General features: G+C 40.4%; 1 protein-coding gene across 3 annotated transcripts in view; it reads left to right on the plus strand.

Moving 5' to 3' along the window:
- LOC111149090 (ATPase phospholipid transporting 8A1) overlaps positions 1–27,647 on the plus strand; it is a 233,220-nt gene that overhangs the window by 186,709 nt on the left and 18,864 nt on the right. For all 3 annotated transcript variants that reach the window (XM_022506004.1, XM_022506005.1, XM_022506006.1), the window contains 6 exons: positions 3,380–3,454; positions 3,559–3,681; positions 6,957–7,035; positions 12,936–12,997; positions 15,278–15,334; positions 16,275–16,382. In XM_022506004.1, coding sequence (XP_022361712.1) covers positions 3,380–3,454; positions 3,559–3,681; positions 6,957–7,035; positions 12,936–12,997; positions 15,278–15,334; positions 16,275–16,382 — 504 coding nt within the window. The remainder of the gene's footprint in view (positions 1–3,379; positions 3,455–3,558; positions 3,682–6,956; positions 7,036–12,935; positions 12,998–15,277; positions 15,335–16,274; positions 16,383–27,647) is intronic.

Here is a 27,647-nt window from a genome sequence, read left to right on the forward strand (position 1 = left end):
CAACAAGTGCTTTTCCCATTGCTGTAGCACCAGGAACGTCACTATCTAGCTTCTCCATTGTCATAAATTACAGCCAAACAAACAAACACAGACTTGGCAGGTTCCATATAAAATGCTTCCTTGTGGTGGCTGCCCAGCGGTAGCCCAAGGTGTTCATTGAAATCACTGGCTCGTTTTAAAGGAATTTTTCTCCCTCTAAATTATCTGACTCCTTCCTAGCAAAATAGGACCTTTTCTTTCAAACGATTGGTCACATCCAGGTTTCCTGGTAAGATCCCAAAACAGTGGAGTGTTTCAAAGTTCCAGAAGCTTTGATTAAAGTCAAAGAGGTGATACTTTCTGAGCACATTGTCCTGCGACATGGATTTCTTGTGAATTTAAATAATCTCCATACTTCCCCAGAAAGACTGGAATTTTCTTTCTGCATCCATGGTTCTTGTTGAGTCAAAGGAGGGGCTTTTATATGTTTATAGTCATTTAGGTGTTGTTTTATTTAGTTCAGGTTATTGAAATCTTGAAATCAGCCTTTCTGTAGACTTTTTCACTATCAAAGAACTTTTTCTCCTCTAAAATATATAAACTTGAATGTCAAAATATTTGTGTAAAGGTGTAGGGTACTGTACTGAAGGATTCTGTTCATATTCTAGTCATGTCTCCTCTTTTAAAAAATGAAATTAGAGTAAGAATTGTTTAATGTAGGAAGACAATTTATAAAAACATGTTCACGTACCTTTCAATAGGAGAAGTAAAAAGTTAAAAATGTGGTGATAGATTTCCACTTAAAAATTCCTGCATTTCTTTCATAAGGCAATTCAATTAGGCATTTTTAAATGAACTTTGAATGAAAATGTATTCATTTATTTGCAAACTATTTTAAATGTTAAGCTTCCTATAAATATTACTTGATTTGAGGGAGGTTCTTAAATTTCAAGCTCGTAGTGATATTTGAATCCGCACCAAATGTTACATACAAAGCTAGGACACCATTCACATTTACAAATGTTCACTCACACACAAATTTAACATAACTTTCTCATTGTATATACCATTGGTGACTGCAGATACATTTATGGCTATAACCTTTTGAACCAAGTCCTATCCATTAGATAATTTGGTATGCATCTCTTTTTCAGACCAACCATGACTGGACCACATCTTCATAGATGAGTGAGGCCATAATTTGAACCTTTGTGTTTAAAAATTCCACGTATTTCCATCATACACTAAGATAGCTCAAAGAGGTTCTTTGCATGTGTTGCTGCAATAAGTCACAGTCCCCTTCAGGGAGAACATTACCATCAACCGGGAGTATCACAAATACGTGTTTACATAATGCACATCTGAAAAAGTGAAAACACAACAGAGAGCATTAAAGCCCATCTTGTCACCTTGTATCTTCTTCTGCTTAAAATAAATAAATAAATAAATAAAGTCGGCAGCACCACCCTAAGGAATAAACTTAACTTCTTATAAACATGCCAAGTTTTTTTAAAGCATGCAGAAATGAATGACCTAGCTCCTAGTCTAGGGCAAATGTTCGATTTTTTTCTGTAAATAGATGGAGGAAAGCAAGCAGGAATTTCAGATCTGACTCCCGATTCCTGTGCTTCTATAATGGTTGCTGGTAATGTGTGTTACAACCTGAACACAGTTCGGACTTATTTTTCATGTGCTATTGCTGCTTTGTTTTCTTTTCCATCTCATGAAGCAGACATTTGTTTTATATATGCTCAATCATTCCTTTCCATGATAAAAAGGAAAAAGATCAATGTGGATACAGAAGCTGTTCATAGAGAGGCCAGCCTGGGTACATATTGATAAATGGTGAATTTGTAGCAATTCATGCTTCCATAATGAGGTTAAATGAAACGTGAAGTGTAGCAAAGTCCCTGCACCTCTGATTCAGAAATTCACTTGACTGGCACATCAAGACTGCTGTCCTCCAACAGGTTTTGTTGTTGTTATGCTTTGGTTTTGTATATGTGTTCAAGTAGTAATCTCCTTGCAGGGCTAGACTTTTTACTCTTCCAGGTCTACTTGATTTTTAATTACATTTAGATCGGCTTTCCTAAAAATAATCTACGTATTCCTGACTTACTAATACTCACTTTAATTTTGCATTTGTCTTAAGCATGTTAGAGAAAGTTGTTTTCATTTTTTTTTATTGCCTTTCATTTTGTATCCAAAGTTAAGACTGCTGTTTTGAAGAGAATTTCAAAATACAGAAGAACACGATGCTTTATTACTTGAAGATTTATGCTTAATCAAAGCATAAATTCCAGTGACCGAGTATTTTTAATATATAAATTCAAATTTCACTTCCAGATGACTGTAATGATCAAGAAACACTTTAAAGGTTTATAAACTTTAATCCATTAATTCTACTTCGAATAATTATCTTTGGGGGGTACACAAGAAATTTTTGGAGGTGATGGATATGTATATTACCTTCCTTACAGTGACAGTTTCACAAGTGTACACATATGTCCAAACTTACCAAATGGTATATGTTAACTGTGTGCAGTCTCTTGTATATCAATTATACCTTAATAAATCTTTTATTTACCAAGAAAAAATAATAATAATCCACCCTTAGAAAAGAGAGATGCATAGGATTTCTCTACAAGAATATTTAGTTCTGAATTATGTATAAAGGCAAAAACTGGAAGCAAGCTAAGTATCCCAAAGTAGTTATAGTCACACTGTAGAGGATATACATCTATAATTTCATTCTAAGGGATATATAACACTTAATAAAATGTATATTATGTAATGTTAAGAGGGAAAAGGTCAGGACATGACACTATGTACAGTAGGTTTCCAGTAAGTTAAATTCGTGAGTGTATATAAATGACCTATATGAACGCAGCCAACACAGAAGAAAACTATGATTATATTATTGGAGGAAATAATTTCGTTTTCCAAACAAATGTGTTATTTCATATAATCAAAACAATAGTTTATCTCTTTAATTACCAAGAGATACTTATCTCTTTAATTACCAAGAGATAAATCTTTTAAAAAGGAATTAAAGCTCTAAAACTATAATGCCAAAATATATTCCCTAAACTGCCTTCCAGAAAATGAGGTTATATTTCATTTTTTTAAATGTATGATTGATTGCCTAATAATATGATTCTTTTTTGACTGAAACTAATTCTGCCTGAAATAACAAATACCTTCTGAAAGGATCCCTTCAAATTCGAAAGCAGAACAGAGACATGCCATTTCCAAGAAAGTTGTGAAAATCCTATGCTAATACTGCCATTATGTAGAGGTTGAGTTTTGGGATTCTAAGCAATGCATTTATGGTTTTGTTTGTTTGTTTGTTTGTTTGTTTTTTGGTGTCCTAACAACCTTGGGGTTGTTTTCTTCCTAGATCTGGTTTGCCTTTGTTAATGGCTTTTCTGGGCAGATCCTCTTCGAGAGATGGTGTATCGGTCTTTATAATGTGGTGAGTTTCAGACATTTGATTCTTCCTGTTTTATTAAACACTTGGAGATAAAGGTTCTGCCTACATTAGGCTGCTTGGAATAATGACCATTGTGTGCCCTTCAGATGTTTACAGCAATGCCTCCCTTAACTCTCGGAATATTTGAGAGATCATGCAGAAAAGAGAATATGTTGAAGTATCCTGAATTATACAAAACGTCTCAGAATGCCCTGGACTTCAACACCAAGGTAGGACACGCTGGCCCGGCATGTCTGTGGCGGGCAGTGGGACTCGCTTCACTGTTTTAATTCCATGGGGCATCTGGTCTTCCAAAGCCGAGGAAACAAATTCCAGGGCTCTGACCGTGGCAAGTCATACTGGCCGAAGGTTCCGTCCAATGGGGACTCAGAAGGGTTTTTATTTGTTTGTTTTCTTATAAAAATTAATGCATAACCACAGTTCACTAGGGTTTGCCAGGCAGCAGTAAATTGGGGCCAAAAGACAGACATGAGTGTCCTTTTGGCCCTCGGACTTTCTATCTTTGCAGTATTGTGGGGAAAGGCTCACTCCTCGCAGGAGTCAGTCTTGCGGGACTGACAAGCTCTGTCTTTACATGTATAAAGTGGTGGGGGTGGAGTGGGGTGGGAGGGCATCTCCTTCTTCATTAATTTTTTGTTTTGTGAAATCATTTTGACCTCATTAGAATATTAGATTGCATTATACTCTCTGGTCTGTAACTCATTTAGTCATAACACTCAGTATTTCCAACCCATCAGATTTTAAATACAAGATAAAATATCTAACATTTTATCTAAAAGCACATTCTGAGTTTGTATCCTACATAACACACTGTGGACTATTTGTCATGCCTCAGGGTCCCTGGTATTTATTCACCCCCAACAACAAAAACATCTCATTTTCCTCCAAGTTTAGATTCTGAAGTCTTTCCACGGGCACTTTTTAGTAATTCAGGTTTCTGTTCAGAAGGAGAAAAATGGTTAATTTTATTACAGTCAAAACAAATGACATTTTGAAACTATAATAAAAGCAACAGAGTACACCTTCCCCGAACTTTTCCCATCTCATAGAGTGCATTTTTATTAACATGTTACTAATCATCAGATGTAATCAGTGCTTCAAATTTAGGACAGTAGGATATTTTTAATGTGTATTAATTTTCAAAGCTCTCAGCTGATGTTTTTTCTCAGTGTACCAAGATAATAAAGCAGACAGGTGCTTCAGCTCCTCAAAGCTGTAAATGACAGCGCCTGGTTGATAGCCTTGATGTTATTCGTCTTCTGAGACGACGTCTTCCTGACCTCACCGTGCATGCGTGCCCAGGGGTGCACACGCAACTTGTCAGCATTGTTTTAAATAACTGAACTTGGTTAATTAAAAAAATAATAATAAAAAAAAACCCTGAGAAATATCTTAGACCATTCGTTCTGAAAACTATTTTTAATGGTCTCTTAAAACAATTAGTAGTTACAATATGCAATATCTGTGCATATTATCTTTTATTTTTTAAGGTTTTATTTGGGGATGTTTTGACACTTATTTATGACGTCTAGTTTGTATTAAATTGCACCACTTTGCTGTAATGTTTTTTGTTATCTGTGTTTGGTATTTTCAAGGGATCGTGAGACACAGTCCAGACAGATACAATGGACTGTGAGCTCTTGTTTTCCTGAAAAGGTGATTTGAGAGCTGAGAAAGTTCCAGGCCTACTGGCATACTCACAGTAATTCTCACTGACCTGGACAGTTGTATCAAAGCCACAAGTATCCAGTCTACCATAGCTCGGGCTCCACAATGCTCTCTCAAGAATTAACTTCCCAGCCACAGACTTGGCCATGGTAGTCTTGCTTATAAACATAAATTGATCCTCGCAGGATTATCCAGAGCCATTCCTGGAAAGTCACATCTTTTCATACCCTTTGCACATGGCAGCTTGGACAGTCTTGGGGCCAAGGAAAAGGCAGCCTGTTGTTTTGCTGTGTAAGCAGCATTCCTTGTGTCCTTTGCTGTTCTTTTATTGTTTACAAAGTATTTCATTATCTGCGGAGCCCATGTGTTTTGAAAAGTCATCAGATCAGCCCAAAAGGATTATGCAACTTCTCTATCCTTTGAATATTTATACATAAGTTGCCAACCATTTTTTCATAACCATGTGGATTTTCTAATGATTTCAGTGAAAAATCTTCGATTAAATCCCTTCTAAGTGTTTTAAAATTCAGGGACAAATGGCGACAAAATGCATAGTTGTCTACACAGCAGTTGCCGTGGGTCCCCAGTGTAGAAGTATTGTTGCCTTGAATGATGATGATTACGTTTGTTATGGTAAAAAGGGTCGGAGGTTCTGAGGTCCTGACAGGGGTTAAAGGATTAGCATGTGACAATAAGTATCGGTCAAGAAAATGGAAAAGTAGAACTAATTTTTCTTGCACCCACCTGTGCTTTCTGTCAAATAAAAACTTGTGGTAATGACATAGTGAGGAGAAGAGACAAAGGTTAATGAGTAACACAAGTTCAAATGTGTAACGTATTGGAGCGTAAATTAGATCATACAATCCAGTGTGGCTCGGCCAACCAACAAAGGAGATTGAGATCACGGTGGAAAATTTTGGGAGGCAGGCAACTTAATTTCTGTTGTTGGAACAGCTTCAGACTATTAATACATGCCAATTTTATTTAGCATAAGTTTTGCTTGCGAGAAGCACTTTTAAATGACAAAGCCACAGCTCTTCAAATCCTAAACAGGTTTTCGATAACTTAATCTTTCACATCCCTGCTACAAAGAAAAGACCAGCAATACATGCGCCCTTGCTTTTAAAATACAATAGATACAGAAACGGAATAACTATTCAGTGATGTTATAATTGTAGGAAGTCCCATGTTGATTGGCGTTTAAAATTGTGGAAGCCTTTTGTAAATTCATTCAGTGATAGCAACGTTACTTTAAGAAATTATATGACTTAAATGGTATACCTGTTATTTTTGGTATGTAATACGTGTGTGTGTGTGGAGAGAGGTGGGGGGGGAGAGAGAGAGAAAGAATGCATTAGATTCTTACCATTGAAAAAGTGTACACTTTTACTGCACATGGGAAACAGAAAGTAAGGGTTTCACTAAATTACAGTCTTTTCAAAAGTCTATTCTTCGAGAATTATGAAAATAGTCCCACCTAAAGAATTGCAGCACCTACCTACATTTCTTTTAACTGTTATTTTCTTTTCCAGGTAGAAATTTAAACTTTTAATATTTGGTCTTTAAAAAGCAAAAAAAAAAAAAAAAAAAAAAAAAAAATTCAGTGAAGCTGAAAAAACATTTTGAGAAACATAAAAATAAATAAATGACCCATGAAGGTCTAAGAGGCAGAAAGTGTCTGTCAGTTCTATTAATTCACAGTGGTGGCCCGACAGAAACACGTTTTGTGAATCTAGCTCACAGATAAAAAGAAAGGTCAGAGTTCACGGAGCTAGTTTATCGCAAATGGTTCTCATGGATTTTTGTTTTCCCTCAGGTTTTCTGGGTTCATTGTTTAAATGGCCTCTTCCACTCAGTTATTCTGTTCTGGTTTCCACTAAAAGCCCTTCAGTATGGTAAGTAGAAAGGATATGAATGCTAAGAGATGACTTTTTACGTTTTTAGAAAAATAACTCATTGTCAATATAGGTTAAAAATTATAGCAGTTTCATTTTATGCTGTTTTCCTTAACCTAAAATACATGCATCCAAAAGCTGTACACACTCTAAAGATTTTTATTATTCCTTTGGGAGCAAAGTGATTTAATATATGCAAAGCCTTTCTTCCCCACTTCTCATGTTTTCCAAACTTGCAGAGAGTTAAATTTTAGGACTCCTTTTCCCCCCCTCCGCTGATGTATAGTTTGAAGACAATAGTGCTAATATTTTATGTGGTCCATTTATCACACGTATGAGGCTTGCACCAAACTCTTTATACTGAACCTGATCAGAAATGCTTGTGTTTTCAAGTACGCGTGAGCCGATATTTTGAAGGAGGTTTTTTAATATGTTTTTAGGTTCATCTTGGAGAGCAAGCTTTCCCTCTGCTTGTTTTGAGGGAGTGATTTTACTCTGTTAGTCTTGAGAGAGGGAAGCACGGTGAATTTCCTATGCCCATAAAAATGATCTAGTAGCCACTCAACAAAAGAGATTTCCTGGGATGCTGGGTCACCTGAGCCGACCTTCCCCTGAAATCCTGAGGAAGGCAGCCGGCTGCTCCATGCCTCTGCTCCCAAACTACAGGAATTAAACACAGGGCACATGCCCTGCCGGAGGATCTTTGTGTCCTTTAGAAGTCCCGGCCCTTACCTCCCCTGGCTGTGAGTTAACGACGGCCCACAGAGGAGTGTGCTGTCTGTCCCTTCTTGCCGACCTACAGTCTATTCTGCAAGGTGGTCTTTGCAAAATGTAAATCAGACCGGGTGCCTCTCGCTGTCAAGTTTAGAAAGAAATGCACAGCCCTCACCGTGGTTAATCCTGCCACCTGTGCCATGTCCCATCCCACTCCAGCCCCCAACCCTCTGTCCCCTCGGTGCTCCAGCCTGCTACTTGCCTACACATCTTCCTTCCTCCTCCTCCTCCAGGGAGTCCCACCAGCTCTCCCCCTCAACCCCTGAGGCTTGTGCTCCCAGAGAGCCACCTTCACGGCCCTCCTCTGCTCCCATGTCTTCCCCTCATTATCCTTCATCTTCTTTACGATATCTTTACCTATCAGGGTGTGATGCATTTGCTCAGTTTTTATTCTCTCTCCCCGTCAGTATCAAAGCTCCTGAAGAGCAGAGAACAGTGTAGTTCAGCATTGTATTTGCAGGACTTAGAACAGAGCCTAGCTAGTCATTAGCGCTTGGGAACCCGTCACTGAGTTAATGGGGTCATGGGGCCTGCGTGGGGTGAGTGTTACAGGGAGGGCGGGCCCTTCATGTCCGAATCAGAGATTTTCATCTCATTTCCTTAATAATTTCTCTCCTGGTACACTAAATACTTCTCATGTTCTAAGCCATGGAAATGAGTAGTAAGAAAAATCCAATTAAAACACAGCCTGTTGACTTCAATAGACCAAGAGAACCACAATGGATTTTTTTTTTTTTTTGGAGCTATAATTCACATGCGGTTAAATTCACCCTTTTAAAATTATATAATTCAGTGGGTTTTTTAGTATATTCAGAGAATTGTACCAATTCACCACGATCCAATGCCAGAACATTTCCATTACTCCATAAAGAAGCCCCACACCCATTAGCAGTTACTCCCCATCACTCCTCACCCCAAGTCCCTGGAAACCAGTAATTGTTGTCTGTGAATTTGCCTCTTCTGGATGTTTCATAAGAATGGAATCATGTCATATGTGGCCTTGGTTCATCCATGTTGCTGCAGCATGAATCAGTACCTCACTCCTTCTTACGGATGAGTGATACTCCCTCGTATGGGTTTTCCACATTTTCATTATCCATTCCTCTGTTGAGGGACATTTAGATGGTTTCCGCTCTTCGAAGCCATGGGATATTGAACTCTAGGGTATAATATGGGACCTTAGACAATTTCTCTAGGTAAGGTTTATTTTCAGATTGCAAAATCAATATAGGTATGAAAGACGAGGCATGTCCATTGCTTGCTGTGTTTCAACATTCTAAACTGGAAAAAAGAAATTCAATATCAAAAGTCTTTCCAGCCAAATAGCGCGTAAAACACCATGACGGTGACAGGGTTTGAAAGGAATTCCCAAGTGACTCCAGCTCCTGGAGAGCGGATCCTGGGGCTCTCTTTGCTTTTGTCTGGGAAACTGCCCAAGTTCGCCACCTTCAGCCGGGGGCAGTTTATGAAATGTGCCGCCTGTAGAACCCAAATCCAGCCCAGTCCAGAGCACACGTGGTCTCTCTTCTTAAGACATGTATGGGGTGTGGGATAAATTACATTCTAACATTCTAATGTTGAGGGGTTTATTGGGTTTTCTTTGCCTTGTTTTTAATTTTTAAATAAGTAGAGGTTTTGCATTTTTTTTTTTTTTTTGCTTACACTTTTTTTTGGCTTTTTTTGGGGGGGTACACAAGAAATGTATGAGTATATAAAGTACAGCTAAACATGCATTAATTCACTCGCTTCAGTGGTTCCCAAAGTATGGCCTGTAGTCACCTTCAGAAATATCCATGATGACCTTCTTAGGGTACCTGAGGTCAAAATTTCAAAATTTGCATAGTACTATCCAGACATTATTTTTTTGTCTTGTGGCTGATACAAAAGCAAGGGTGGGTAAAATTGCTGGTGCCTTGGCACAAATAGTGGTTCCAATACCTTCGTGGACATGATAGTCTTCCCTGCCATGCACCCAATTAAAGAAGCAACAACAAAAGTCAGTGTCACTTAAGAATGTCCTCGAAGAAGCTGTCAAACTAAGACTTCTGTTCCATCTTGAAACCTGGTGCATATCTCATGAATATTCTGTGTTACACAAGGGGAAATGAACAGAAAGCCTTTCTGAACGCCAGTGAGAGTCGTACCAGGCAGGATGCCCTGTGGACCATTTGAGTTGTGACCTGCACCAACTGCTGTCATGAGGTTACAGAATCCTGCCTAAGGGTTGCCAGGTTGGCTCAGTTGGTTAAGCCACTCACTGCCTTAGGCTCAGGTCATGATCCCAGGATCCTGGCATTGAGTTCCGCTCCTCGGCAAGGAGCCTGCTTCTATCTCTGCCTCTGCCTACCACTCTGCCTGCTTGTGCTCTTTCCCTCTCTCTGACAAATAAATAACTAAATAAAATCTTTAAAAAAAGAAAGAAAGAAAGAAAGAATCCTGCATGACTTGAAGGCCCACCCAAAGCATCAGGGGGAGCCATTGGTTTCAGTGTAATAGAGTACTGTAACTTCATGGTACAATTTCAGGCTCCACACTGTAACGAACCTCTAAGAAACTACTTGTCGACTTTTGATGTAGTTTCAAAGTAGCCACACTCGGGAGAAAAGATTATTAAAACACTCCTCTGTTATAACTCCATCTCTCTGTGAAGTTGAATTTTCCTTCTATATCTCAACCAGCATATCAGAATCCAGCTTCCTTCTCTTGAGCAAGACATTAAAGAGATTATAAAAATAGAAAACAAGGGGACGCCTGGGTGGCTCAGTTGGTTAAGCAGCTGCCTTCGGCTCAGGTCATGATCCCAGCGTCCTGGGATCGAGTCCCGCATCGGGCTCCTTGCTCAGCAGGGAGCCTGCTTCTCCCTCTGCCTCTGCCTGCCATTCTGTCTGCCTGCACTCGCTCTCTCTCCCTCTCTCTCTGACAAAAAAAAAAAAAAAAAAATAGAAAACAAGGCCAATTTCCTCACTAACCTTTTTTGTTGGGGCAAATACTACTTATAAAATCCGTTTATATTCTATGGATGGAGTTTTTTACTATTTAGATAAATCAGTATATATTTTTTAATATTCTGCCTTATTTTATAGCTTGGTAAATATCGATAGATATAAACCACATAAACAGAAGTTTTTGGAGATCATCAATAATTTCATAAGTGTAAAGGAGGCTAGAGACCAGAAAGTATGAGAATGAATGGTTTACCTGAGTCATGCAAATGCTGACTCTGACATTCCCTACAGTAGGCTCTTTTGTTTCTTTCTCTACGTGACCTTGAAATGAATCTTTGACTTCTTCATGTTGAACCAGTCATGACCAGAAGGCTTCCCTGGACCCAAATGTGATTATTTTTGATAACCTTTATACACTGGCTAAAGGACCAGCGTAAAAGCATGGAAGTCAGGACGTGATCATGAGATACCTTCAGTTATTTCGTAGATTTCTGAGTATGTTAGTTTGGTTGTATAGAAGTTTGCAGAGTCATGGCAGACACGAGTTTATAAACAGTGTATTCAGAAGATACAGTACCTCTAGGCGCAGCTGAGACTCAGTCCGTTGAGCATCTGACTCTTGGTTTCAGCTCAGGTCATGATCTCAGGGTCGTGGGACCAAGTCCCATGTCGGGCTCTGTACTGACTCTGCTTGGGATTCTTTCCTTCTTCCTCTCCTTCCCCCTCTGCCCCTCGTCCCCTTCTCACTCACTCTCTCAAATAAATAAAATCTTAAAAAAAAAAAAAAAAAAAGACATAGCACATCAAATCCTGTATCCTTAATCGGGGAATACCACTACAGAGGAGTCTCCTAGATTACTGCTTACCAGCCCTTCTTCAAACCAAAAACTCTAGAGTGGGGTAAGGTCACATACTGGAGTGTCTGCAACGTGTGCACCCGTGTCAGCACTGGAACACTGTGCTTGGCGTCTCCCATGGGAAGTCTCATTTTAATATCAAAACCCCTCCAGGGCGTAGGTAGTTACACTCCATCTTTTAAGTGAAGAAACTGAGTTCCCTTGGAGATTGGTTATAAACCAACATGACACAACTAGTCACAGAACCAAGCCTGGTCTGTGTCTCCCAAACTTAATGGACTGTTCCTTCTCTTCATACCGGCACCCCTCTGCCTGTCTCGTCCCATACTTTATTCTAACATAGTTTGTCCTTACATATGAGATTTTGAATAAATATTGTTGAATTGTTGAATATTTGCATAAGATATTGTACTGCATATGCCATGGGTTTTAAATTTTTCCGTGGTGCCAAAGATTTCATTATTCAGTTATTTTTAATTTTTTATCTTTTTATCAGTAATCATGATTTTTTGTTAGCTACCACACCCTTCATGTAAACCCACAGTTCTTAGTCATTGCTGGATAACAAAATACTTCAAAATATGTGCCTTAATTCAGCCAAACTTTCTATGAGCCATATGCCTGGAACCATATTGGTGCCCTTCAGTCTTCTGTGATTTGCATTTATGAATCCCTTTTGGTCTGATGCCAACAACTTCATTGAGAGAAAGTAAGAAGTCTCCCAGAGACCCTCATCTATATTGTTAGCAAAGTTCTTTATTAAAGTTCGGGATGTTTCCTCCTTTCTCAAATACCCATAGAATTAGGCTTTACTTGAACAATTGGTTTTGTTTATTTTGTTCTCACTCATGGATCCTAAGAATTGTTAACAAGTCAGGTTTCCTCCTTCATGTTGGTTATTGGAAATTGTTTTTAATTTGTGACCCACATTTATAGCAACTTTGTGAGACTTCTTATAATTTTTTCTTTAATTAGCCTCGTTTGATTCCATGGTGTGACACTTGGTTCTCCTTCTTTTGTTCAACGATTATAAGTTGATTTATCTCTGAAAGAATTCTGAAAGGATCTCTTTGGTTTCCATTTCTTTTTTTTTTTTTTTTTAAGATTTTATTTATTTATTTGACAGAGATCACAAGTAGGCAGAGAGGCAGGCAGAGAGAGAGAGGAGGAAGCAGGCTCCATGCTGAGCAGAGAGCCCAATGCGGGGCTCGATCCCAGGACCCAGGGATCATGACCCGAGCCAAAGGCAGAGGTTTTAACCCACTGAGCCACCCAGGCGCCCCTTGGTTTCCATTTCTAATGAGCCTCTCTTCTTGTCATGCAGGTAATGTATTTGGAAATGGGAAGACCTCTGATTATCTGCTGTTGGGAAACTTTGTTTACACGGTGAGTACAGAGCATTTGCCTAGTTTGTATATAAAATCAATCCTTTCATTTGTGTTCATTTTATTGTCAAATTTAACCATGTGCATTTCTGAACATAGGGTTGTTTGCACTGCCCTTTAAAAATGAAATAAAATGTTTTGACTATTAAGAGATTATATTAGGTTATTAATAAGTCACTTAGACTCACTGACTTGATAGGACTTTTGTTGCTATTATTTTTAGCATTCCCTCCTTCCTCTTAGCACCCCCCCATTTCCCCTTTCTCTCTTCCTTGTCTTTTTCTTCATTTTTATTTTACTGCCCTTGCTAATACTTTTTTTTAATTGCTAATTAATTTAATTGCTAATTTAATTGCTAATACTAATTTTTTTTTGGCTTTCCTGAATTTATGGCAAATATTATCATACTGTTCTTGGATGTTTAACCAGTAATGATTCTAGAGTCTCACAATAACTAAAATGGGAGACATTTACTCTTTGGGGACATTCCATCCACAGAAGGCGTGGAAACCACTGTGTTATGTCACTATCCAAACACTTACAGAGGACACACACATGAGTGCAAGCCCGTTCCTGCCATAAAGGGCCAAAAAATGTCTTAAGACCACTTTTCCCTTAGAAAAAAGGCACTACTTGGATGCTAAGGCCCGAGGTCACGTAGTTGGTGTCTGATAAGCTTACTACAACCTTCAACACTGAATCCTCAGGCCAGGGTTCCTTCCTCTGATTCTGTGTCCCTCTCTGTGCCCCCCGAGGGAGATTGGGGAGCTGCTCCAGATAATAAGCGGCTGTCAGCATGGCTGACTTAGTTGGGAGAAAAACCATAATATGGTATTTAAATATCAAGTGTTTAAATTACTGAATGATGGGACATTGAGGCCATTAAATAACAGAGGGATCAAGTTATTTTCTAGGGGTTCTCCTTTCCTTTGACTCAACCCACGGAAGTAGTAGCAGAAAGGAAAAATATGTTTGGAGGGCTGGTGACTTGGTCTGCAACGTGAGTGTAAAACAGAAATAAGTACTAGATAGAGTCAGTTTAGAAATTAATCGAAGTATAGAGCAGTGATGTCTCTTAGGACACGTTAAAATACTCTGGTCTCAGGAGTATTAATTTTATGTCAAATTAATTTTATTAATTTTATGTCACACTGTATCTCTTAGTTTTGAACTTCTTTTTAGCTTGTTAATGAGTACTTACATTCTCACAAGAGTTTAACTTCTACAGAATTAATCCTAAATTGCCTTTAGAGATCTTGCTGAGAAAGCCCAAATGCCATCCCTGAGCCTGATTCTCTGATCCCATGGGGAAGGCCCTAATGCTCTTTGCAAACCTGAACTAGAACAAGGCACGCAAGCGCCTATCGCCCAGCCGTGCTAGGCCTGCTTCTCACCACTGCCAACTACCGGAAGTGGCTAGAATTCCGTTGACTACTAACAGTATTTGAAATTTTATTTTTAATTATAAATAGCTACTAACAGATTACAGTGCTATGCACTGTTCTTGTGTTTTATACTCCCTGCCCTCTGAGGCAGGGGATCATTACCAGGCCCAGATTACAGATGAAGAAGCTGAGACACAGATATCAAGTCACTCACTTTGTTCCTTAACCAAAACACCTAATAAATGGTGGAGCCTTGACCGCGAACAGTCTGACTCCAGGGCAAGTCCAGTTAACTGTGGCCCTACCCTCTGGAAAACCCAGGGCCGTTCATTAAACCTAGTGCCCTTACTTCCAAATTAGCAGCAGCGTCAGCAACGGTAATGGGTGTGTACATCCTGGAGGGTATTAACAGGCTTTTATATCATGATCTGTAGGGTTGTTAGGTAAGTCAAGTTACAGAGTAAGTGTTTAGGTTTCTAAATATCCAGCTATACTACTTTTAGGATTTATCCTTAACATTTGGAAAGTAGGGGCTTTAAGTATTACAGATGATAGACAATTGAAGCAAGCTTGAAAATCCAAGTTACTGCAGACGTGCACTCATCCTTCAGAAATGAATCCACAGAAGCCTTGTGGATGGACTGGGAAGGTGTGCAGGGGAGGAGAGCGATGGTAGGATGCTGCTCTGGGCCCTTCTGACCGGTCACGGCCATCATGGGCAGGCACCCGGCTCATTCACCTGTGTCGTTGCAAGATGGACATACAAAGCAAGCTGAGTCATCGACCAGTCCCATAGTCTCATTCACTGTGTAACGCCTGGTCTTTATAAACCTCCCTTTTAGCCATTTGAATTAACACATTTATGAAATAACATAACATTTTCCGTTCTGTTTTAGTTTGTGGTGATAACTGTGTGTCTGAAAGCCGGATTGGAGACGTCATATTGGACATGGGTAAGAGCATCTCCAACCACAACCGAGGCATGTCTCACTTACTTACGTGTTATCACGAACATTGTCATTCTTCATTCTTCCTTTATGTATCCCTGTACCCTTGTTCCGTGGATTGTTCATTGTGAGGGGTCTTGGGTGGAGGGGGAAGAACCAGGAATTCTAGTGTGTCCAGTTTGGAAACAGCAAGTAAAAAAAAAAAAAAAAAACTCACATGAGTTTATGGACCACAAGATTTTCAGAACCTTTAATATATTATTGTGACTATCCCAGGAGGGAGAGAGGCTTCCAAAACTTGACTAAGAACCTTACTTAGTAGAGCATGTCACAAGACACATTCCACAGAAAACCCATTGGAAAATGATTTCGAAAAACCTGCGATATGAGCGAAAGATTTGTCCTCGGACGTTTCTAAATATCCAGTCAGGATAAAACAAGTTCCATTTTAGAACATTAGTTCTGAAGTAGACTCACATCCGGGAAGAGAGATCAAGGAAACAAAAGGAAATGAAAGTTTGATGCGCAGGGGAAAGATGGGCCCACGAAACGTGGATCGGACAGTCCCGACATCCAGGTGGCGTTCTCACAGGTGGTATCTAGCCTCTTCAGGTGAGACTGCGCAAAGCAGAAATAAAGGAGGTTAAAGATGGTAGCAGATTAAAAAAAAAAAAAGAGGAGACTCAGAGGAGAGAGGCCCCCAAAGGAGGTAGAGAGGGAAGAGTTGGAAATGCCAGTCCGGCAAACATCCTAGCTGTTGGGGAAGACACTAGCATTAGCACCGATGAAACATCCTGTTAAAATACACATGCATCATTATTCAGAAATTCCTAGAAAGAATATTTTATGTTGTCGTAAAAAAGTAATAAGGGCATTTGCAGCAGCTGTGTGCGTGTACACTCAGTCTCCCTGAAAGTCTCGTGTCTCACTTTCCCTTCCTTCACAGTTCAGCCACATAGCGATTTGGGGCAGCATCGCACTCTGGGTGGTGTTTTTTGGCATCTACTCGTCTCTGTGGCCTGCCGTTCCGATGGCTCCCGATATGTCAGGAGAGGTAAGGTGTCCCCGTCACTCATGACAGACAAATCTGGAAAATTGGTATTCATTAGTGAGCCCTAATTGTTCAGCTTGGATTTATGTCAAAATAGTATTTGATCATTTAAAAGCTATTCTTAAACTCCACGGTTGCAAGTGATAAATCTTGAGGGACTATTTTACACTTGGACATTTTACTTAAATCTGACTTATCCTTTCATAAGCATAGCTAGAACCATAAAATATGGTCATCGGGGGCTTGAATCATGTTAAGAATCTCTACCCAGAAGATGCCATTTTAAAATTAGACTGTAAATCCACAGATACATTTTGGAGAAGCAATCTGGGGAAATGGCAAGCTTAAGTCTTTGGGACAGTCTATCATTTCTTCCGTTATCTCTTATTCTAAAGAAAAGTCTACTGTTGCTGGATTAAATGTACTTTCTGAGAGTCTTCTTAAATGATACCAGTTTGGTTTTCATTTTGAACGAGTTAGGGCATCTGACGGTGCGGCCTTATCACAGTCCATTTTCAATCCTGTCTGTCAGTTTCTTGTTACACGGGTAGGAATTGAGTTATTAGGTGTTCATGGGGGAGTGTCACAAGATCTCCTTTCCTTCAGAAGAGATTCCAGCAGTAGGAAGGTTTATGATTTCAATTGTAGGAAATTTGACATAAAATGTATAAAAGAAAATGTGGAAAACATTTCAGGATTTCCTGTGACCTCACAGTAACTTGCAAATCAAGGAAATGTGAGCTCCGTTCCTACACTGTTGTCCTGCAGCCTCAGGAAAGCTTTCCAGTGGTTTCCATGGATTTGTTGCCCCTAAGTACCGCCTGAGTACCTTTCACTTTTGACAGTCTGGTTTATAGATCATTTTCATGAAATTTTATCTGACAGCATCCTGCTTTTTATAAATTAGCAGAATGCAGACACACTTTAAGAAAAAAATTTTGTGGTTAAATTTATTAGAGAGAGGCATTATATACTATTACAGCGAAACCAGACATATCAAGGAACAAGTATTTCCTTCCACCAAAAGTGAAGGCCGCTTTTGAAACATGTACTGTGAACTCTAGCAGGTTTACAGCATGTATTTTGAGGAAAACAGAGAGAAAGCTATGAATGCACCTCCTCCCTACCTTGGTTTGAGCCCTTTTTCCCTGAAGAAATAAAATCCAAGACCGTATATGTCTGAAGATGCCACTTGGAAAATCGGTTCTATTCTTTGTGTCCATTTGATTGGCTCTGTCTGATTGGACCTGCTTTTCCCTCAGGTTAATTTCAACTTAATGTCATTTTCACGAGACCTCATTTTATCTCATTTCTTAATGCTTTATCTTCAAGATCAGGGACCCGAGAGATGTCGAGATTCAGATAGTTTAAGCAACTGAAGACAACAGCTTTTGATGACAAGAACAGAGTTTTTGACCACCTACTTCTAAAACAAGTGTGAAGTTTGATTGGCTTCTTGCCAACCAAATATAATTCTAGCCTTGCCTGTAGAATTCCTGGTATTACCCAAACACAAAACTTAATATCATCTCTTGGGACTTGCGGTGATGCTGTGTTTAATTCGAAGTGAAATGAATGTCAGTACTCGATCACGTTTCTGTTCACTTCATATACAGTGGGAAGTGCTAACAGGGGTTCTTTTTCTTGTTATTTTATTACTCCTGATGCTTTGAATATAATGTTTAAATAGCTGGGGCTCCACTGAAAATATGAAGAATGGATTAATTTACCTATAGGCTTGACTGGTTTGTCCAAAATGTAAGTTGGTTGAATTTATTCAAAAAAGAAAATACTTTAAATTTATGTAGTACTTAGTGCTTACAAAGCATTTCGATATATGTGTATGTGGGCAAATGAGCCTCTCAACAACTCCCAAGACAGGGTTTAACAAGTATGCCACTCAGATTCTCCGGGATAGAGAGTCCACATTTGCTGTTTCCTGGGCCTGGAGCAATGGATCCCAAGAAATATTTGTAGCAATACTCAATGTTGGACATTCTTACTACATGTAGAGAGTCACTAGTTCTACTATAATCCAGTTATTTTCAGAAAGAAGGAAGTACCCTTAGGTTTACATTTTTCTAAGCTTAAAATTCTATCTTGCAGTCAAGAGTATAGCCAGAAACAGGGGTGCCTGAGCGGCTCAGTAGGTCGAGCAGCTGCCTCTTGATGTCGGCTTAGGTCATCATCTCAGGGTCCTGGGATCAAGCTCCGCATCGTGCTCCACACACAGTGCAAGTCTGCTTGTCCCTCCCTGTTGGCCCCTCTTCCTGCTCGTTCTCTCTCTCTCTTCTTCTCTGAAATCTTTTTTATAAAAAGAATACAGCCAGATACATACATACATGCATATATATAAACATGCAAATATATGAAAAATTCATTTATTTACCAATATCTGTGTGTGTGTATGTATAAAATTGGCCAGCCATCCTGGAAAAAATTTACTTATGCATCTGTTAATGTTCATAGCAAAGTACTATTATATATTACATATATTACTGCATGTTACATATACATACATATAGTAATATATTACTACAAATAATATCGGGCTCAGTATAAATCTTAGCCTTCCTCAATCTGATGTGTTTAATGTAATCCACATAATGAAACATGGCCCGGGGCAGCCCCCAGGACTTAAGGTTCCTCCACGGGATTTGTGAGGTAGTGTGTGGTAACTTTCTGTCACAACCACCACACAGCCTCGGTGTCTGATCCCCACACTGTACCCTAGGACTCCAGTTCTTTCCTGTACTAATGTGACAGTAATTCTTCCTAAAACAAAACAATTAATTAAATATGTATGTGTGTCTTGGTTGCCTAAAAGCTTCATAAGGCCCTGCAGGATAGTACAGAATTATGAGAGATGGAGTAAGACTGAAAACAGCAGCCCAGCTCCCCCATCCTGGTTCAAGTGGTATTTTGGAGGGCGCTATACTGTGTGGCATCAACAGGACAGAGTACGCATTCCTTCAGTCAACACTTTACCAGTAATTTGTTGATGTTCTTCAAAGTGTCAGACACTGTTCTAGACACTGTGGATTCATTAGTGAATAAAATAGACAAAAAGTCATGTACTTCTCAGCCTCCTTTTTTTAGTGGAAGAAGACAAAACAATGACATGAAATCTATAGGTGGATAGAAGTATATGAAGAAAAAATATAGCAAGCAAGGGGGACCAAGAGCCACGCTTTCAGTCATGCTCCCCACATAGCCTTGTGGCTTTTATTTCTGGTCAGATCAGGAGCCACTGGAGGGACTATAGAGGGAGGTATTAGGATCTGACTTGGGTTTTCAGGGCAGGACCAGGGCTGCTGTGTTGTAAACCATTTAGGAAGTTTATCCCAGTAACCCAGGTGAGAGAAGATGTTGGTGTGGGCCAGGCAGATGGCACTGGTGGAAGTGGTCAGGTTTCAAATCCCCTTTAAAGGTCAAGCAGATGGGATTTGCCGGCCACCTGGATGGGAGGAATGAGAGGAAAAGAAAGCAAGGCAGACCCCATCATGTCATCCATGAACTTCGTCAGGATGTGCTTGTCCTCAGGTCGCTGGCTCCTCACGGCAAACCTGTTATAACCAGTTGACGGATGAGAAAACAGAGACACAGAGAAGACACAGGGGCTGATTTTGGCTCAAAAAGAGCATCTTCCAAACATCTGGAGAGCCAATGGGTCGTGATGTCTAGCAGCAGAACAGGAGGCTGAGCTCATTTAACCGCCTCTTTCTGTGCCCGGTGGCCGGCGGGGACACTTTGGCAGAATCTGTCATCTACACCTCCAAGGCTGCCTTCCAGCACCTAAAGATTCAGATCCCTGTGCCCTCCTCTTCACCCTGCTCCCTCCAGAGGAACATCTGAATTGTCGCAAGGGCACAGGCTATTTTGTTTTAGTTCACGGGCTGTCAGGGTGCCGTACGCAAATTAGGCAACGTACAGTTATAGGTCTCATGCTTCTATATTCAGCTGGACTCGTGTTCACACATAGATCAGGATTGTCTAGTCCTGTCTGATTTACATTCTTAGTTCATCTTTGCAGCCCCGTCTGAAGACAGAGCTATTTCTCTCAACGCGTTCAAAGAGAATCCTTGCAACGCTGAGAGGGGACGGGAAGGGAACCGACATTTACTGGGCACACAGCATGTGCTGCAGGCACTGTGTGTGATTTCCGGTGTTCCTTGTTTTATTTAAATCCATGTAATAATAAACCTTTGCGGTAGGCAAAGTGATAGCAAGTAGCCCAGAGAATTCATCCCAGGTCTTCTTTTCAAATCCACTGGTTTCCTGGTTTCCTCTAACATCCTAAGGATCTAAATACCTTCTCTTTGGGCCCTGGCTCTTTTTTACCCTCAGATGGGAAATTCTTATTTTTTTTTTTCTTTCTTTCCTGCAGCCATCTTCCCTGCACTCCATTGATGTCCCTGATTTAGCTGCTATTCCCCGGATACCCACAGCCCTGATCAGTTTCCCTAAGTTAGCCAGGTGCGGACATGTTCCCATCTCTTTTCAAAAGCACGCAGATTTTTAATTCTCCCTTTTCCACACGTACCTAACTCCCTAACCCATGAATAGAAATGCCATCTCACTTCATATCCTGGCCACTTGCCTCTTCTTGACCACAGTATTAAGATAACCAATACCCATCATATTAAAAAAGATGCTTGTGAAATCGAAAACCCAATCATCCCATTATCATCGGAGAATGCCCAGTTTCCACTCCGATAGTAATAGGGCCTCGTTTTCTAGAGGCCGGTCGCCAGCACAGCACATTCCTTGCCTTCACTATGGGTATTCACGGCAACACGGGGAATTGTACATTTCACGGACACAGAGTTGTTACACACGGTTTGCAAGTTCACATGGCTTCTGAATGCGCTGAGCCTGGAATGCAGCGTCTGCCTTCAATCTCCTTACACACTGTCCTCTGTGTCCTCTGTGCCCTCTGTGTTTCTCTCCCTTGTCTCATCCCTCTCCATGGAGGCGTTTCCTCCCAGCCTCATCAGCCTTAAGGACGTGAGATGCCTTTTTCATGCAAGTGGCAACCATCGAAGTAGGTGCATCCGGTTGGTAGACTAAGCCCGTTGTATGTATTATGTCTATCATCAGCCGTCCTCAAGAGCTATACTAGCTCTTCCCACAGATCGGGGGTTCTTTTCACACCATCAGATCGATTCTTTTCCCCTGCCTTCAGCACATTCTACATGCACGAAGTTCCAAAAATGGTTCCCCAAATATCTCAAAGTTGAATGCCGTCTTGGCTGACTCCAGCTACAGCGACTGGGTGGCTCTCAGTTGGTGGGCAGGGTGTCGCCATTTGGGAACATTCCTTCCTATAGCTTTTGCACTTTGTTTCCATTAGAGTAATTCTGCATCTCGGTCCAGAATAGTGATTTGATGCTAATGATTAACAAGTATCCCAGGAACTGGAATTATGGACATAATTATCTGTTACGAGGGAATGCTGACATCAAGGTGGGGGAACAGTGGATTATACAAAGGTAGAACATGCAACAGTAAGAAATTACAGAGGAGAGGAAAAAGCAAAAGGAAATAGTGCAACAGGCTTGGCTGCGACTTTAAATATGTCGCTGTCTTCCTCTCACAAATATGGTTGTGATTTAAGAGAAGGACTTTTTTTTTTTTTTTTTTCAGACCTGACTTGTATTTTTTCACACCAGTGCAACAATTTATGGGGTAAGGTAGACCCTGGGGAGAAGTGCTATGTTACATAAACATATGCTAGCCTGCTTTTCCGACTTGTCTAGATGATGTTACTGGGGTTGGTATGGTTTGGTTTAGTTTGGTTTTAATTTCCAGAAGAAAATAGTGTAGCCACTATGATGAGTGTGCCAGATTAAAAACTTAAAAGCAAACTACATACATCAGGGATCATTTCATATCACGATGAATACCAGAAGCTTAGTATCGGCAAAACTTTTAAATTTATCGTGGCTTTGCAGACATGCAGCGTAAAGCACTCCCAAGCACCATCTGGTCCTGCTCTCCCTGGCCTAAGGGATCTATAAAACTACCGGAGGAAATTGAAGTTAAGGAACAAGCATGTGTTTTACAGAATTTCAGATCTCTTGATTGAGGTTTGTAAAGTCCCTCTGAAAAACAATAAAAATCTGTGTTGAACTCTTTGGTGTCACCCCTGTAGGAAAGGTATTAATAAACTACATTAGTGATACGATTTTCCTAAATTGTGCCATTGGCCACTGGGCCAAGATGATAAATTACTTTATGTATGAGGAGTTTCCTGGTTAAAATAGTCTTTATTCATCTATCAGCTTTTAATTACCTAGATGGCATGTGCTCGTTTGTTGGTCACAAGACCAGCCCTTGCCGATGGGTTGGGGCATTGTTATGATATAGTAGAGTCTCATCCAAGATGACTGTGCTTAGCCGAGTAGCCTGGGGGGAACAAGGACCCTGAAGTCTGTCACATGTTCCTCAGTGAGCCAGCAGTTGGGAACCCATCCAGCAAAACACACTGTTGGTCACCCGGCCTCGTGCCCCTGCAGTAAATGAGACAGGCCAGACTTCCACAGTGCTGAAGGCAGCTGGCAGCATAGCCGCTTCCAAGCCCAAGTAAAGAGAAGCTGTGTGGAAAGACTAAGAAACAGGGGCACCTGGGTGGCTCAGTCGGTTAAGCCTCTGCCTTCAGCTCAGGTCATGATTCCAGGGTCCTGGGATCAAGCCCCACGTCGGGCTCCCTACTCGGGGTTGGGGGGCCCTACTGCTCCCTCTCCCCTCTGCCTGCTACTCCCCACTGCTCCTGCTCTTTCTCTCTCAAATAGATAAAAATCTTTAAAAAAAAAAAAAAACACTATGAAGCAGAGAAAGGTGTGGATAGACAACTGTAATAACAAATCAGGACATCTTATTTTTTTATTTTTTTTTAAGATTTTATTTATTTATTTGACAATTAGGCAGAGACACAGGCAGAGAGAGAGAGAGAGAGAGAGAGGAGGCAGGCTCCCTGCCGAGCAGAGAGCCCAATGCGGGGCTCGATCCCAGGACCCTGAGACCATGACCTGAGCCGCAGGCAGAGGCTTTAACCCACTGAGCCACCCAGGTACCCCATATCAGGACATTTTTAAAGTTAGAGCTGTCTTTAGAGTCATCGTGACAGCTGACTTTCTGTCGACGAGGTATCTTTAATGACAACACAGAGCAAACATACTGAGTGCCTGGTGTAGGCCAGGCTCTGTGTTGGGCAATGGAGGATGCAGAGGAATGGAATCTGTTCTTGCCCCTAAGGATCTCATTGCTAATGATGGGATGTTGGTGTCATAAACACAAGAGATGATATGGTGGACCCAAAATGCCACGACCGTGGGCAAACCCTAGGAAATTGAACAGAGGCTGCTGTTAGAACAGAGCTTTGCCTTTTCTCTGGAGTCCATTCATTCTTGTATTCATTCATTCCATAAACATGTGTTGACTGCTTAATGGGTGCCGGACACCGTATCTAAGTAATGGGTTCATGAGGCCAGATCCCCATCAGCAGGTGGGGTGAGGGGACCAGGGAACGGGATGGAGAAACAATCACTAAATCAGGTAACAGATGACCCAAGGATGAAAGACTAACAGTCATCTCACAAAGTGATAGGAAGAAAAGAGGGCGCTATGCTATGTGGCAGGACAAGAATGGCTACTCCAGGAAGGTCTTTTTTTTTAAAGATTTTATTTATTTATTTGACAGACAGAGATCACAAGTAGGCAGAGAAGCAGACAGATAGAGAGAGGTGGAAGCAGGCTCCCTGCAGAGCACAGAGCCCGATGTGGGGCTCAATCCCAGGACACTAGGACCATGACCTGAGCTGAAGGCAGAGGCTTTAACCCACTGAGCCACCCAGGTGCCCCCAGGAAGGTCTTTTTGAAGAAGGAACGATTAAGCTAAGACTCAAAATGATGCATTTCAGGGCTGAGAGACCAGCAGGTGCCTGTGCTCCGAGGCAGGAATCCTGGAGCAGAGAGGGTGGGAGAAAGTGCTATGGGTAGTCAATGAGATGGGCAGAGGGCAGATCATCTCCACAAGCTCGGCATTCTTGCTCAGAAGACCAGCGCAACTTGTTTCTGAGTTACGTGCCAGGGATTCCCTCAGAAAGGCTCATAAAGGAAACCGCAGATGTCACTGCTTCAGTAAAGCTCATAATTGAACACAATTCTTGCATTCCCTGTTAGACTAAGATAAAGATATTGTCCGTGAGTGGTCCAAAGCTGCTTTGTTTCATGTTATCACTTAGGCTCTCCAGCACATATCATCTGAACCAAGTGATTTTTTGGCATATTTTCTGATCCTTAAAAAAAAAAATATCAAATAATTGTGGATGAAATGATAGCAATTTGTTTCTCTCTCATGTAAAAGACATTGGTGGTGGCAGACAGTCAAAGGCTGGTGTGGCACCTACACAGTCCTCAAGAACCAGGTTCTTGCTCTTTGCTGCTCTGCTGACCTCATAATCCAAAGTGGCTGCTTCCACACTAGCCATTTTACCAACATTCCAGCCAATAAGAAAAGGAGGAAGAAAGGTTAACCCTTTCTCTTTGATGCTGTCTCCTAGACATGGCCCACCACATTTCCACTTAGATCTCATTGGCCAAGAGCTAGTAATATGGCCACATACAGCTGCAGCAAGACAGACGGAGGAATATAGTCTGAGCTAGCAAAGTGTCCAGCCAAAAATCAAGCGTTTGCATCTAAGAAGGGGAGGAGGAATATAGTGGGGAACAGCTAGAAGTTTTTGCCATGAAAGTCATTTTTCAACATAAGCCATTTAACAGCCTTTATAGGTCTTTCTTATAGCAAAGTGCTTTTTGATTTTTTGAGTTTTTTAAAAATGACTCCCTAAAAGAGATGTTTATTATGTGACAGGATGGAGGCATTAACTGATGCTCTGTGGTACTCATTTTACAGTTTGTAAACATATCAAATCAACATGTATACCTTACACTACATAATGTTATGTGTCAATTGTATCTCAGTAAAGCTGGAAAATAAATTTCAAAATTTTAAAAGTAACTTTCTACACTCTGAGATATAGGTCAGCATGTCTCAGAGATTGAATTACTAGTAATCCAACAATTGCTGCTTTCTGAGATGGTTTTTGACATAAAGAGCATTCACAAAATTCTAAAAAAAAAAAAACCTGCAGGAATGATAGAAGAGGTAAACAGGTTAAGCACTGAGATGGTGTTCCCCAACTTATACAACTTGCCCAAGAACATGGTAACATTTTTAAATTATATTTCTTATAATAAAAAGAGTATCTGGTTACTAATTCTGCCCCCATTTTTCTACTTTTAATTTTTTTAAAAAGCACAATAAGGAAGATTAAAATAAAACAAGTTCTGTTCTTAATTAGTTTCACTATTCTGGGAACTAGATCCCTCAAAAATAGAGTTTCAGAGCCACACATATCCTGGTGCTCTGGGCTCCCTTTTAGAAAAGATGATTTTGCATGTTCAGTTCTCAGTATATATTGGTACATAGTAAAATTTAACTTTCTTTTTAAAAAAAAGTTAACTCACCGCTTCTGGTCCCAGCTAACTCACTCTTTGTCCCTTTCCTCTGAATATTTTTCTTAATCTTGTCTTTTCTCATTCCTCCCTCTGCCAGAGGGTGGAGGTACAAAGGCTTCTCCTGGCATGGACAGCTAGATTGAATATCGGTTCTGAGTCCCTCAAAGTGATCACTCAAAGTGATCACTCCTGCTTCCGCCCATCACCACCATCCAGAAACGTCCATGGGGGGCAAAAAGCACATAAAAACTAGGTGCTGCTATCCCATTTGCCTATTTTTTTCTAGGCTTTGGAACAATTTGCATCTTTTCTACAATTTTTGTTTGTTTATTTGGAGTAGGCAAAGCCAAGGTTTTTCTTTGTCTTTGAGTAATCAAGAGCTTCTGGGAATAATTGCAAACATTGCTGGAGTTTATTTGAAACACTCTTTTTCTTAGTTATTTTCTGGGTGTTCTGCCCTGTCTGTTTTTATGGGGAAACTAATAATTCATCCTATAGAACAGCCCAGGCAGCTCACTACAACCAAGATTTACAGAGTGCCTAGGTATCAAGACCTATCCTGAATGTCAGTGGTTCATAAGGTGAAAAATAGAGAGTCGTCCTGAGGAGGTTGTGTCTTGTGGATAAAAAAAAAAAAAAAAAAAAACAGATCAAAGGTAATTATAATGAAGGATGCTAATTATTGTGATCAGGATGCCCAGGGGCTAGCAGAGGACAGGACCCTCAAACCCCAGGCTAGAGTTTAGATAGTTCCTTGGTACTGCCATTCCTCATGCTGTCCAAGAAAGCAAGTGCAGGAAGGATTCTCCAAGTAGAAAACAGCCCAAGCAAAGAAGGAGTTTGGGGTGGCCATGGAAGGGAAAGTTTGGAGCTAGAACTGAAAAGTTAAGAAAAGCCCAGGTCACAGAAATCTACTCTAATGTCATTAACATCATTACTTTAAGCCATGATGGATCACTTTTCATTAAGGAATACATAGTATTATAGAAAGTACCTGAGACCATAGAATAAAAATTTGGGTCAGAGGACATGATAAATCAATGCTAATAATAAACTAGTCAGGGATGAAAAACATTTTCAATTTTGACATGAATATATGATAGAGTCGAAAAATCGTGAGAGTTTTTTTCAGTGAAAATAAGACATCAGAGACCTTTCTCAGGGATAAACACCAGAATGTAGAACTTGGCATGTGCATTCCTCTGTCATTGGGTTTTATCAGAGGGAAGTTTTGACCTAGACTACCCAAAATGGGTAGTCACTGAAGGAAAGACCCAGAAAATTTGTATGAAAAGAAACGGTACCTAAAAACCTGAAGTTGAGCATTGATTTTTTTTTTTTTTTTAATGAAAATGATTTCATGAAGAAGATGCTTCCAGGGGACACCGGAAGGCTTACAGACAGAGACAGAGGAGGCAGCAAGAGGTGTTATGTGAGCTCATAACTTGGTGAATGGCTTTAAAAAAAGAAGTGGGAGGTCATGGGATATGAGGATCCCCGCATAGGCAGGTTTGCTCTCCCAAGATATTTCAAAGGTACTGTGGCCAGAAAGAACAATTACACTCTTGGGTCTGACACCCTACTGACCAAATCCAAAAAAAGCTCATAATGGGATATATAAGCTATATATAATACATGTTTGGATTTTTTTTTTCCAAAACTTGGAAAAGTTTTACCTTGGAAAAGCCCTCAATCTTCAAAAATAAGCCCTTCTACACAAAGAAAATGTAAGGTCCCATTCACAGC

Source organism: Enhydra lutris, unplaced genomic scaffold (assembly GCF_002288905.1).
Source record: "Enhydra lutris kenyoni isolate GAN:26980312 unplaced genomic scaffold, ASM228890v2 scaffoldscaffold21, whole genome shotgun sequence".
In the NCBI taxonomy this organism is placed as follows: domain Eukaryota; kingdom Metazoa; phylum Chordata; class Mammalia; order Carnivora; family Mustelidae; genus Enhydra; species Enhydra lutris.